Here is a 14221-nt window from a genome sequence, read left to right as displayed (position 1 = left end):
GTGAATCGACTAAAAATATTAGTTTTACAATGCACACAACACTAGTAAGGTTAATGTCATTCTCGAAAATGTCAAATCAAATGATTTTTTTATGAATGAATGAACGTCATTTCTCGCCGCTAGAGTAATCAATCGTTGACTGTTTTACGATGATAATATTCCTGAAAAAGGAATTTGGTCGATTTCATCTATGAGAAGTTACAATTTATTTGTGAATAATATGATTTTCTAGTGTTCTCATTAATTTTAAGCGTGTAAAAATGAAGTTCATGAAGCTTTGGTGTCTATTCAGTTTTTGTACAATTCAGATACAAGGTTCGACGCATTGGATGGTCACTGAAGGAGGTCTTATCCAGCCTAGGGTATGATAACCGTTTCCCGCTTATTAGAGTTCCTTCCGCATAAATTTATTTGTCACAGACTGTTCTAACAGAATCTGGGCATATTATATTTTACACTTTACTCATTCTATCCATCTTGCTAATTAAGTCCACCTTGAAAGATGTAGTTTTTATTATTACCCACGTTAAGTTTTTTTTATACTTTGCTGACACAAAGTTGGTATTTTTCATAGTCTAATTAGTTATTCTTATTGTATAATTAAGTAATACATTACACATAAATGATGCTCTTAAAATTAAATGAATGTTAAAATATCAAACAAAACAGTGTAATTTTGTTAGGATAATGTTGTAGTTAAGGAAAATGATGAAATACTAGATGCTATAAATAAACTATTGCGTATTATTAGCTAATTGAGTGAAAATAAATTAATCTTTCCATAAATATTAAACTTTAAAAATACTGATTCCAGCTGGATTCTCCATTTGAATTGGCAAAACCTTATGACTTGCTCGCATTTCTCAATCAAGATACTCGTTGGGAAAATATTGTTAATTTACATTATAGCTTGTCTAAAAGACAACAAATAATAAGAAAACTATGGGCTGAACTAAAGAAGAATACTGATGTCACAACTATATTCAATGAAAATGATTATTGTGTGAGAGCGGGCCAATTACATACCGTAGACTGGTATACATCCTCTTTGGAAGAAGGTAAAACGAGACTTGGTACAGAAGAGTTTCCAGTCCGTAATTTAAATTATGGTGATGGTGATATTCCTGATTGTAAACGGATTTCGTCTTTGACATTTAGTATGTGTGCGTTTGAACATTTGGAGGTATGTTGCGTGACATTTTGTCTGTGTCTAAGTAATTTTGAATAATTATTTAAATTATGTAAATTCCAGAGTATGAAAAAGAGGGAAAATTTGAGTGCAAGTCCTGAAACTTCTATGCCAGAGAATATGTCACCGAAGAATTCAGATATATCTGATATGAGTGTGGATCAGTTTGGTCATTGGCTGGCTGGAGTTCTTAAAAAGAACAGTTCCTCATGGATACATTACAATATGGCTTCTTTGTACTGGAGGGTTAGGGGAAATGCTCCTAAGGCTATTGAATGCAGCCGAAGGGCAGTGCATTATGCACCGAGGTAAATTATATTAGAGTTACCAGCTTTAATGTTCTTTACATTAAAATAGTTTTGATGTGAATCTAATATATTTAATTATTTCAGGGAATACAAAGACATTCCTCTGTTGAGCATGGGATTGATACTTCATCGTAGCAAAGTATCCGATGATGCCGTAATAGTACTCGGTGCAGCAGTGGACCATGATGTGCACTGTCCCATCAACCATTTTATACTTGCCAATGCATTTGCAGTAGTCGGTGATTTCAATAGCTCCGTGAAGCATTATGATATATGTCTGAAGTTAAACCCTACATTCAGCTTGGCTGATAAACATAGGAATGCTGTTTTGTGCAATGCCTACTTCATGGGGAAAATGGAAATTGTTAAAGAGTGAGTATAGTATTTCTGGAGTAGAAATATGATCAAAAAATAGAATTCCTTGACAAGACCTAGTTAAACCAACTTTTATTATTTGGTACATGGGACATGTTTATTATATAGGTAATAGTTTTGTCTGATTCTTTTAATAAAATGTTACAGTACTCTGAGCAAACTCCGAGAAGAATTGACAAAGTATGGAGAGAGAGAATCTCTGTGGATGAAATCACAAGCTGCTTTACTTAGGACTATGAAACAGACTGAGGAATATGGTAAGACAAGCAAACAATTATTTATAAATGCAAATGTTTATGAGTTTGTGTGTTTGTGTGTATGATTGCTACTCATTCATGTTGAAATGTCTGATGGGATCGGGATGAAATTTGGGATTTATGGTCTGAGATGTCACATAGGACACTTTTATCCCAAGGGACCGCGCCGCAGGGTGGGGGGAGGCGGGAGGCGGGCGAAGCCTCTGGCAGAAGCTAATAAATAACTAAATCTATGTCTTTGAAATAATTACCAAGTCTGACATGGTTTTTACTTTGTTTACTGGGTCGCAATGCAAAGTAACATGATGAATAAAATTAGCGTTATTATTTATTAAGATGTAAAGTGTAAATACATTTTGTAAATGTTTTTGTAATTAAATTAATCATTGCCATTTCTCAGATTACAGGGATGCCAACAAAAACTTTGATAAAATTGCGGAATTAACGGGACTGAATATAAAGGATGTAAAAGCTGAAGGGGATAAATATTCCCTCATACAATACTTCTTAGATGGACCGACATACAATGAGAATTGGTTGAAGGAAAAAGGTGTTATGATCTATGACTCAGCAAACAGTTTGCAAAGGCTGGTCAAACATATAGGCAGGCATGTGAATATTAATACAGAAAATTTGCCTCCGGACGAAGAGCTAAATATGGCTGATGAGGAAATATTGAAGGAAATCGGCCCCATACCTACATTCCCGGATTTATTCCCTGACGTTATTAAAGGTAACTTTTTCCTCTATTGAATGTTCAGTAACTGTTATTTGTGACCACCAAACCAAACCAAACAAATTACCACAAAATTACCTATGAAGTTATAAGTGTTCACGCTTAAATAATATTTTGCGTTACTTGCCATGTACGCAGCTTATGATTATGAGCCCCCGATGTGACTCGAAACTAGACTAGCATCCTTGAATTGTTTACGTGAATAAGCTATAGTTATTATTTAATCTTTCCATTTCTGACTTAATGCTTCTCCGTGTAAGGAAGAGGCCTTAGCTCAGCAGTGGGCATTTATAGGCTATGTTTTCATAACTATTAACATACAAAAACAGTAACAAAAGTGTATCTGTGACCAAACAGATTATTCAACCAATACAATAATTGAAGAGGAGCTAGAGGGAGTGAAAGTAGAGAAACCAATAGAAATAGAGCCTCCTAAGGCGCAGATTAAAGAGAAGAAGAAAGAATCGCCGCCCGCTAAGAAGGCGGCGCCTGTAGATATTGAGGAAAACATATCGGAATATGATACAGGGATTATATTGTGAGTATTTTAGACAAGTTTTTAATGGAGATGTTGTAAGATATGAAAGAGAAGAGTGTTTGTGATGTGAGATGTTTTATGGGATGGGAAAGTAGTCGCATCTTGCGATGAGTAAAGTCTGGGTTAAGGGCAAAAATATCCTTTTGGTTTTTTTTTACGTTTTCGCGTTTTACCTATCAAATATGAACTCTGGGTATACAAATAGTGTGTAATGTGTATATTATCATAGTACCCTTAACCGACGAGCACGCATGAAAAGACTGATGACTGTTGATGAAGTGAAAGTGGTATGTAAGATTCGTAGCAATTGGCGTTTCATGGTTTCTGCCTACCCCCATGGGGGACAGGCGTGAGGTTATGTATGTATGAATGTATGTCAGCACTTACTAATTTGTTAAATAGGTCATTATGTTTTGTCTAAGGTTTATAAATACTTATTATCTAATGACCTCTTATGGTTTCCAGATACCCAACTACATTAAAAATAAGCAGAAATACAGAAGATTTTGACACAGATTCGGAATGGCCTACGAATAAGCAGTGCAAAGACCATTCGGACATTTTCCCTGAGAATTTAGAGGCCGTTTATCAAATATTTTTACCTTTCGAGAATAAGGGAATAAGGTAATTATTTAGTTATACAGTTTTACAAAATACTTATACCACTATACGCAGACAGTCATTTAATGGTTACTTAACCTAGTCCTTAGCAATTGTTTTCGGAACAAAATCGTTACTAAGAAATAGTTTAAGTAATCATTAAATGACTCCGAGTGCGGCATTTAGTGTTTAAATTACCTAAATTAAATATTTTGTAGGAGTCCTGGCGGTAACATACTTCTGAGCTATAATTGACGATTCGAAAATAATGTTTGTTAAATATTCACCTAATCTGACCTCCAAAAAAAATCTTTCAATATGATAAATATTGCTAATTGTTGAAAGTTCGTCGAACAATGTAATAACAAACTAAACATAGTGCGCTACTGTCAATTTTTTAATATTTACTAGAGGAAAAAATAAAATGCTAATTATAATGTATTATTATTTCTGTTTTGCTTTACAGACTAAAAACGTTACTGACTGATAAAATCGGGGTGCCGGCTAATGTGGAACATGAGCTGCCGTGGCATCCCCCGACCTGCCCCAATGATAAGGAAGCAGCTACCTTCACACAGAAGAAATCACAGAAGTAAGTATTTGCTAGAATTTATTGCTCTGTAATTATGTTCTTCAGATTTACTAATTTTTTTTTAAAACAGGGAATTTTACTTTTTTTTAGATTTCCATAACGTGCCGTAATGTGCACCCCTGTCTATCCTTTCGGGGACAAAAAGCGTGACGTTGCATTACTTTCATGAACAATTTTATGAGTTAATAGTTTTTAGGATTTCATAGAAAACATACCTACGTTTTTCTTGTTATCCATCTATCTTTTAAATCTGTATGTATTGTATTGCGAATGGTGTGCAATACAGATTATTATATTCTTTTTATCTTTGAATGTTGAATGTATTTGCTTATTCTCATTCCTAATCCTAATTCTCGAATAACCATTGAAGATCCTTTTTTAAACAAAATAAATTAAAGTCCTCTGTAATAAAGAAACGGATTTAACTTCCAGGCCGCAGATATTTAGCGATGTAATCGTAACGAAGCACCTTCGCGAGAAGCTCCTGGAGTACGTAGCGAACGGAGACACGGAGTCAGTGCGGACCATGCAGGACGCTGAGGTCGGACAGAGGATATACAGTGCCATGCAGATGGTGAGATTGTTATGGATAAAATTACTACTTAAATTAATTGTGTTGCAAAATTATATACAAAGTCAAAGCATTTATTTCAATTAATCCTAAATAAGGCACTTTTGAAACGTCAAATTGAATTGTCCGTCAGTCTGTCTGTCAGTGAAGCTAGGCGCAGTTGCTATTTTGTCAGTTACAATTTATTTTCTCAATGTAATATGAAAAATTGTTCAATTTGATAATCTGATGTAGTTTCCATAGGAAATGTGTTGAAATATGCATCAATCAACGAACTAACAGCAACTTAGTATGAGATTGTCCTATAGCAATTATAGTAGTCAAATTCTAAGTCACAAATAAACAAGAGACTTTAAACTAAATTAACTAAAAATCACTGTTTACTCACGTAATGGAGAAAAGCTCTACTAGTTTCGAGTCACAGAGGGGACCGTGAATTTTAGTTAATTTAGTATCTCTCACAATAGTTATTATAAAAGACTTTAAACTCCACAATTTCTATAAAAGTTCCATTTCAATTCCAGAAATTAGCTCCGAAATGGCTGCTGTACACTCTATCCTCGTTATACTGGCGGGTGCGTGGGAACAATGTGAACGCTCTACACTGCATTCTGACGGCCAGTCGCACCGTGGAACCACGGTTCAAAGATATCGTGCTTGTTTCCTTAGCGTCTATTTATCTGGAGATGGGCTACTTCGATGAAGCCCTCGGAGCTGCCGAGGAGGCCTTCAAATTGAGTTTGTATGAGGTGAGTTTTTGATTCTTAGATACCTATGTAATATAATATAAAGATAGAATATAAAGAGAAGATAATGTAGAGAGAAATATAGTTTTTGTGAGTTATGAGTCAAATTTTACAGAGCCTGTAGTCATACTTCAGACACTATCTTGTTGATACTAGAGATTATCGTAAATCGACATGATTTTAAGATACTTTGTCTTATTTGAGAGATACTACTTTGTTCGACGATTACGCTTGCGACCAGTCTATCTAATATAAGTAGTCTTGAAAACCATGTCATAAGAAGCTAAATAAAATGTTTAGACACACAAATAAGCACATTTCAATATGGTGTTTGAGATATTTTCTATATATTAGATTTAAATATTTTATATTGGATTTCAGCCATGACCGTTCCACTGTAGAACAAAGGCCTTCCCACCCTCCTTATACCACTCTCTTTGCAAAGGCCTTTACGGCCAATCTCTATCATAGATGTCGAGTTTCTAACTATAAAATTCAATTTTTCCAGCCGTCAACAAACTTTATTCTAGCGGAGTTGAATATGATAAAGAAACACCGCAACACACACATGTTCCACTTGAAGCAAGTCATTCGAGTGGAGCCCGGGTTCATGGGCGGACTCGCCCGTTCCATGCTGTATGGGTGGTCCTGTCTGTTCAAACAAGTTAATGTGCTGCAAGACATAGGTATGTAGCTTTCATTTTATTTTGATATTCATGTCTTTGTGATTAAGGTGGTAATTACATCAGCATGTATGGAACAATGCTCGTATTTTGCGCAATTTTGGTGAATATTTGGGTGAGTTAATGCTAAGTATCATTATAATATCTATCAAAACACATTGTTTTAGAATTCGGTGACGGCGAAATATGCACACAGGTAGAGCCAGGAATGAGTATGGTGTGTGAGAAGGATGGCACAAACTGCCATCTCACTAATATACAATGTTATAGTGCACAAGAAAAAGGTTAGTATTATTACAATAGAATTAGAATAATATAAGTAAATACACTGCTGAAAATATACGCTTTTTACTAACGATTCCTTGTCAAAACATTGTTTAATTTTACTGTCATTATCTACTTCGTTATTCGTACTACTTGATCAGTCGAACATAAAAATATTGTTTGCTCTGTTCCTAATTAATTAAATGTAAATTATATATGATTTATTACATTCAGTAGTGTAAACTACTAGGTCATTTATTCAAAGTTACCAAAGTTAATTGTTTTATATCATCGTGACATGCAAAACCTACCTTTGGGCTGAAGCTAATTTCAACTAACACTCATTTCGGACCGTGCATAACATAATCCTTCCTAATTGTCGCAGAAAGCAGCACTTTAGTCAGAATGCTTGAACTAAAAGACGATAATATCCAGGGTGCCCCCGTTGAGGAAATGGATGATGGAGTATTCGACCGGTTCCAAAGAGATATGCCGAAGGAAAGAACCGATCGGTTGGCACACCAGAAAAACTTTGAAGCCATGATGAAGACTGTTGGCAAAGAGTTGAAGGGATGCGGCGATAGGGGCTGTGCAAGTAACTTTTATTTTGGTATCGCTCACTTTTCATACTATCCATTTTCTTTTTCGTTTTTCTATGATTTTTTCGTGATTTCGATACTTGGATATTCATTTAAAATACTCATTGTCATATATTGGTACCTTTTTAAATAAATTCACCTTTGATTCCATGTATATTAATTTCAAAAACTAAGGTGGCCTTTTAAACTTCATTTTTTCTATAAAACCACTTGACATTCATTCATTTTTAGTTCTGAGATTATTCTTGGAAAGCCTCATTTATAACCTACGTATTTTTTTAAAGATATTCAGGCAGAAGACTTGGAACTCACGGAAGAAGATTGTACGTACCAGCATTTGGAACTGGGTTATTGGCTGCATATTATCAGTTTTAGAGAACTGCTCAGTGATGCTGATCCAAAGTAAGTACCACTTAATCATAGACATTTATTATCCTCAATTGATAAATTCTATCAAACTACATTTTATTATTTTCGCTTTTTCGAAAATTTCTCAGTAGTAATACAGAGTTTGGATTTGTGCCCCAGCTTCGTATTTAGATAGGGTAACTGATAATTGGTGAAAGATATTTAAACATGTGATTGTTTTTGTGATTATAAAAATAAAACTAATGAGTATACCAAAAAAGTTTCTTTAGGAAAGTTGTTTGTAATAATGAGTACAATCACGTGTTTAAATATCGTTCACTAATTACCAGTTAGTTACCCTATATAGGTCGCAGGAAGCCGCTAGATATATGTAGATTCCAACCGACTGATCTGGAAGTCATTGTGGGAAGCCTATTTTCAGCTTTTTAGCAGTGGACGTCTTGTAACTGATATAGTGTTGATAACATGTCAATAGGTTCAACCTTCATGATCATCATTAAGTCCATTAATCAAGTTATCTTATAATTTGTTTCCAGATTACCATCAGACATACTCTCATTGACCCCATCGAATAAGAAGACCCCAGAATGTCGTTTAGACGTGGATCCTTCAAAGGATTTCTTCCTAGAACGGTTCATGAGGGTTGATAGTGAAGGTTGGGAGCCAGTACTGAGTCTCATGCATCAGTTTGCAGACGTTTTCAATTATTATGACTATGTCACGCTTGGAGCGAAGATCGCTAGGTATATGGAGTTGGTGAGTATGGGGATTTAATAAATAATATAGCTCGGGGTGGTTTTAAAGAATTTATTATTTAGTATAAAGAAACTGATTTAAGTGTGAAGATAAATTAGCATATATTTAAAATAACATTAGTTAAAATTTAATGTGTGCACTCTGTCAAGCAATGGTAGGAATTAGATATTAATTATTCCATAAGTAGAATTTTGAAAACTAACAACGTTATTTTGTTTGTTGCGATGCTAATTTTATTGGACTTCATTTTAACTATAAATAAGAGTCAGGTGTTAAAAAAACGAATGTTTTATAAATAATAAGACAACAACACTTTTGATTGCCGAAAGTGGCGTTTATTTTAGTAATAAAACATATAATTATGTTTTCCGCAGCACCCGACGAGCTGGGCGGGCGCGGCGGTGGCGGGGTGGTGGTGCGGCGCGGGCGGGCGCGGGGGCTGCGCGCGGCGCTGCCTGGCCGCGGCACACGCACGCACGCCGTCTGCGCGACCCCCGCACGCCGCGCGCGCACTCACGGCACTGCTGCACATGTAAGGGAACATACAATATTATTATTACTCTATCCTCTATCTATCCATTTAACAGTGAGAAAAATATACACAATTAATGAAAACTGGACAGCAGCACTCTGATAATTCTGAACCATTTAAATTACTGTGTTCGACCTGCCTGCCAAACTTAGAAATCATGACAAAACCCTCTTATGTAGAGGAGGCCAATAGTCCAGCAGTGGACTAGCACAGCCTGGTCTTGATGATAATTTACAATTTTATTCTATTGTTTCCTCCACCCAAAAATGAGTTTTGTAATACAATTTGCTGAAACTAAACTTATTTTTTTCCTAATTCGCCATTCTATTTTTGTAACAATGCGTTTTGAACTGTTTCACACATTACATTTTTGTAACTATGTCCATAAATAATAAAATATGATATAAGATTGTAAATATGTCGATAAATAATAAAATGTTATATTTGTTTACACACCCTCAACCAAATCATAGAAAAATATTGCGAATTTAAGCTCCCATTATACATTGCGTTCATTGATTACTCCAAAGCCTTCGACAGTCTCACCCATTCCTCCATATTCACAGCCCTACATAACCAAGACATTGACCTCACATATATTAACCTTTTAAAAAATATATATCTCAAAAGCACCGCAGCCATTAAGCTACACAGGTTAGGCCAATCCTTTCCTATCCACAAAGGAGTCAAACAGGGTGACCCGCTATCTCCTAAACTCTTCACAGCGACTTTAGAAGAGGTATTTAAAAAGCTTGCGCCATGCTGGAGCACGAGAGGCGTGGTCGTCGGGGAGAAAAGGTTAACAAACCTTCGATTTGCCGACGACATAGTGCTCTTCTCCTCTTCAGCATCAGAGCTAGGCAGTATGATCAACGAACTCAGCAGAGCGAGCCTTGAGGTTGGACTGAAGATGAACATGTCGAAGACCAAGCTAATGACCAACAGCTTAAAACATAGTTAGAAGTAGATGGAGTAGAAATCGCATACGTCCAGGAATACATCTACCTGGGCCAATTAGTCTCTTTCCAGGCGAGACAAGAAAAAGAAGTTGCTCGACGCACCGAGAACGCCTGGAAAAGCTATTGGTCCATGGGAGACCTAATGAAAGGCAACCTCCCATTAACATTAAAAAGGAAGCTCATGGACGTGTGTATTCTGCCCATCCTAACCTATGGTGCACAGACCTGGTCTTTGACAAAACATCAGAAGTCCACACTCAAGGTTTGCCAGCGAGCTATGGAGCGCAGTATCTTAGGAGTCCGATTATCGGATAGAATAAGGAACTCTACGCTGCGCTCCAAAACTCAAATCGCTGACGTTGGTCAGAAAGCCGCAAGCTTAAAATGGAACTGGGCTGGACATGTCTGCCGCATGTCCGACGAGCGGTGGGCAAAACTCACTACTGAGTGGAGCCCACTAAACGTCAATAGACGTCGCGGCAGGCCCAGAAGGAGATGGCGGGATGAACTCGACGCCTATGAAAAGGATTGGCCACAGAAAGCTCTGCACAGAGACGAATGGAAGGAGGGTAGGGAGGCCTTTGCCCTGCAGTGGGACGACCATGGCTGAAAATAAAAAATAAATAAATAAAATAATTTGTTTCCAGACAAAACAAGATAAAAGATGCGAAGGAAATAGCCTACCTCTCACTGTACACGAAACCTAAGAGTAGAATAGAATCGTTCCTGGTGGCTGTGTCTCATACATACTTGGTAAGTGGAATGTTATAGAGAAATTATAGTAATGTTTAAAAAACTAGAAATATTTAGTGTAAGTAGTTTTTTACCTGGTGTATATCCAATATGTTGGGTAAACTCCACTGTTGCCGATCTTCGCTTCTCGAACCTCCTCAACTTTCTGATGTCATCTGATGCCATCACCTGAAATCAGTTTAAATGAATATGTGAATTAAATTGTAATAATATTTTAACCTTTTTCATTAAAGGGATAAAATTCTTCTCAATTTACTTGATTTTTCAAAATATAATACTTTGAAAATCGTTTTTAAACGATATAGATTATGTAATAAGTTTATCCATAACCATGATATTATACATATTTCCTTTGTCTTTCTGAAGTTATCAAACGGTCACATATATTATTCAAGTGTCATTTACACAACACATACCTATTTCTAGTCGGAATACGAGCCTGCAGTGTGGATGTACCGCTACTCTCTCACCTTTGACGAGAAGTTCCTCCCAGCGAAGGCATGTCTCCACGCTACCATGTGTCTGATGCTCTTCGGCGACGCGGCGAAAGCGAAACCTAAGGAAGACTAAACATAGACAAGCTTTAATATACCGGGCATTATCAATTTATAACGACTGACGCTTCGATAAACGATCAAATGATTTACCAATTAAAGTCTCAATTTCAATAGCAGTTTTGGCTTGATTTTCTCTAATGGGCTGTCTCCACTATCTGTGTATTTGCTTATTAGAGAAGGAATTTTGACATAAGCTCAATACAATATGTGTCATAGTTCTATTTCTAGTAAGAAAATCTTAGTATAATATGAAGATTATTGCAAATATCTGTAGTTCGTTCCTAATTCGTTTTATAATATAATTGGCTTGTAAGTTTTAATTGTTTTTTTTTTTTATAAGCAAGCTTTGTATATCTATGTTGATTCTATCTACTTGAATACATAATTGTCACTTCAGCCTATGTTTGTTACTATATAGGGATACTGAGTATCTTCTTTTCCTACAATACTTCTCTGTTTTTTTAATACATAGTTGAGAAAATCAAGCTAAAACAGCGCAATTTTGAGACCTATCTTAATCATGTAGTATGACAACAGTAACATAAGCAGTACTATTCACTATTCAGATTGATGTATTAATACAATTATGTAATATTAAATTATTTCTGTATTCAAATAAATAATAATAATACCTATATACTCTTCGTACAGCTTTTAATATACATATAGTTGCATTTTTTATATTTCGATGTATCGTACAGACTATATAATGACAATATTATACGAATAGTAGCCACGTGTTTTGATAATTAGTTGAACCCATGAAGCAAATACAAAGAGATGTCATAACTGGATTTCCCTCTAACATAATGCGTGACACTTTACAGGGAGCGCGGGACTTTACAAACCACGCACCTCTATTTTTCATCTAGCAGTCGCATACTACAAAAATGTGGCCAATTGTCCACATTTTAATGTGTTTACTTATCATTGAACAGAGCCGTTTTTTTGTGTCATCGTGCACAATCTCGTCTTTGTACTTGCCTCATATATGGTTGTACCTTTGTTTTGTTACTAAGGCTCAAAACTCTTTGATATATTTTCTAATTTATCGATCAAATTACTATGTATTTTCTGTACCATTGCGCTATAAAAAATTTTCTTTCTGCTTAAGGACGATATTTTAGTTATAAGTAGATTTTTTTCAACGAATATCGCTCGTTTTTATCTTAGAAAAGAAATACCGACTGTCTGTATGTAGGACTGGATTTTTCTGATATTCTTATATTTAAATTATGTCATTAAAATATACAACGATAATTATATAGATAAGTAAACTTATTGCCCCATGTAATCATAGTGCAAAACGTTAGTCGAGTTTTTGTATTTTAGTTGAATTATTTTCCGCCTAAGTATGTTACGTTGAGTCATTCCTATGTTGTCGTGCTCATGTTTTTAAGAATAATACGAAACACTTTATGGTTTCTTTATGTAACTAGTCATATGTTGAAATAAATTAGTACTAAGAGCATAATTTGTTTAAGCCTTTCTTGTTGTCTCTTTCCAGCACTTGTTTAAAACGATTGCGGGAAAGAGACGAAACAAATGAGCATCAAACAAATAACGTTCTAAGTGACATGTATTTATTTCGACGTTATTGCCCTTATTACAGGGACATAAGATTCAATTTTGTGTCCGTAAGAAAGTTTTTATAAGTTCCAGAAGTACATTGGTTAGAACAAATGTTTATAATTTACCTGTTACCGTGTATTTACTATTTGTTGCAGTTACATTTGTTTAGACATTTAAGACTGACGTGTTTTTCAATTCCAATAAACTTTCTAAATTGCAATTTTAGTTTTTTTTTATATATAAATAATACCTACGAGTGTCTGGTCGCCGAAAGTTATACACCTATGCTATTTTTTTTTATAGAATAACCGAGTAAGCCCGTAAACAAGCCGGTAAGAAAGATCACCGATGTTAAGCAATCGCCGCCACCCATGCACATTTGAAACACCAGAGGCGTTACAAGTGCGTCGCCGGCCTTCTCCATATAAGGCCGTTAGGAATTTAAGGGTTGTTGGGGAATCGGGGATTGGGAAGAGGGGTAATTTATAACGTTATGATCATGATAGAGTGAATCTTTACTTTCAGAGTTTTGGAGTCTTGTAGATATGCAAATAGTTCATTCACACATAAAACAGCAATACGCATTAAGTATACGCCGTAACTACACATAATATTATGTAGTACATAAGTATACATAGTTAGGAATACAGCAAGAGCTAGCTCAATTACTATATTATTGAGACGTACACAAGTTTTAAAAGGTTAAGGATAAGTTGGAGGCATACATTACATAATATCACCATTGGCACAATAATAAATACATAGAAAACAGGAAATTACACAAGCATACAGGTAATAAAGGTTTCTTTGAATTCATATAATAATAAATTGAAACGATTGTGTTAAAAACAAATTAATATAGAACCTCCTTTTCTATAAGTTAACCGTTTCCGTGCGGATGATGCCGCACAGGCACCATGTAAATCTATTGCGTATGGCGTATGGTGCCCGAGAGGATACAAAACTAAATCATACAAAACTCGGCTTAAACGACATTCGTCAAAAGAGCCCCCTAAATAAAAGTGTCTTTATTTGTCACCCTTATCATGCCCACAGTGTTCGTTTTAAGTAATTTCGCAAATTAGCTGACATCAGGGGTTGTAAACCAAGTTGCCGACACATTTTATTATTGATTATAATTCTAACAGCCCACTTTCTGGAATGTTTCTCAAAAATCAAATGCTTTTGTCGTAAGGTTCATTGTTGCCTAAAAACGTACAAAGAGTGCGCTGTTCGCCGGCCCTTCGCCTACGAAGTACCGTATT

General features: G+C 35.6%; 1 protein-coding gene across 3 annotated transcripts; it reads left to right on the top strand.

The window, feature by feature from the left end:
* Positions 1-92: 92 nt before the first annotated feature.
* On the top strand, positions 93-13176 carry LOC118263557 (tetratricopeptide repeat protein 17). Of its 3 annotated transcripts, none has more exons than XM_050705248.1 (19): positions 93-362; positions 815-1183; positions 1253-1497; positions 1582-1869; positions 2020-2129; positions 2530-2862; positions 3223-3403; positions 3869-4027; positions 4470-4595; positions 5028-5169; positions 5691-5915; positions 6421-6598; positions 6763-6879; positions 7245-7454; positions 7743-7860; positions 8364-8583; positions 8958-9115; positions 10722-10827; positions 11254-13176. In XM_050705248.1, exons 1-19 carry the CDS (start codon positions 261-263, stop codon positions 11395-11397), a joined length of 3531 nt encoding a protein of 1176 aa, XP_050561205.1. In that variant the 5' UTR covers positions 93-260; the 3' UTR covers positions 11398-13176. The 3 variants fall into 3 exon arrangements, with proteins under 3 accessions (XP_050561205.1, XP_050561204.1, XP_050561206.1); XM_050705247.1 differs by having other exon boundaries at positions 7245-7469; XM_050705249.1 differs by lacking the exon at positions 93-362 and having other exon boundaries at positions 915-1058; positions 7245-7469.
* Positions 13177-14221: the final 1045 nt, after the last annotated feature.

This window comes from Spodoptera frugiperda, chromosome 27 (genome assembly GCF_023101765.2).
Source record: "Spodoptera frugiperda isolate SF20-4 chromosome 27, AGI-APGP_CSIRO_Sfru_2.0, whole genome shotgun sequence".
Classification (NCBI taxonomy): Eukaryota; Metazoa; Arthropoda; class Insecta; order Lepidoptera; family Noctuidae; genus Spodoptera; species Spodoptera frugiperda.
This window is presented reverse-complemented; position numbering and strand designations above follow the sequence as displayed.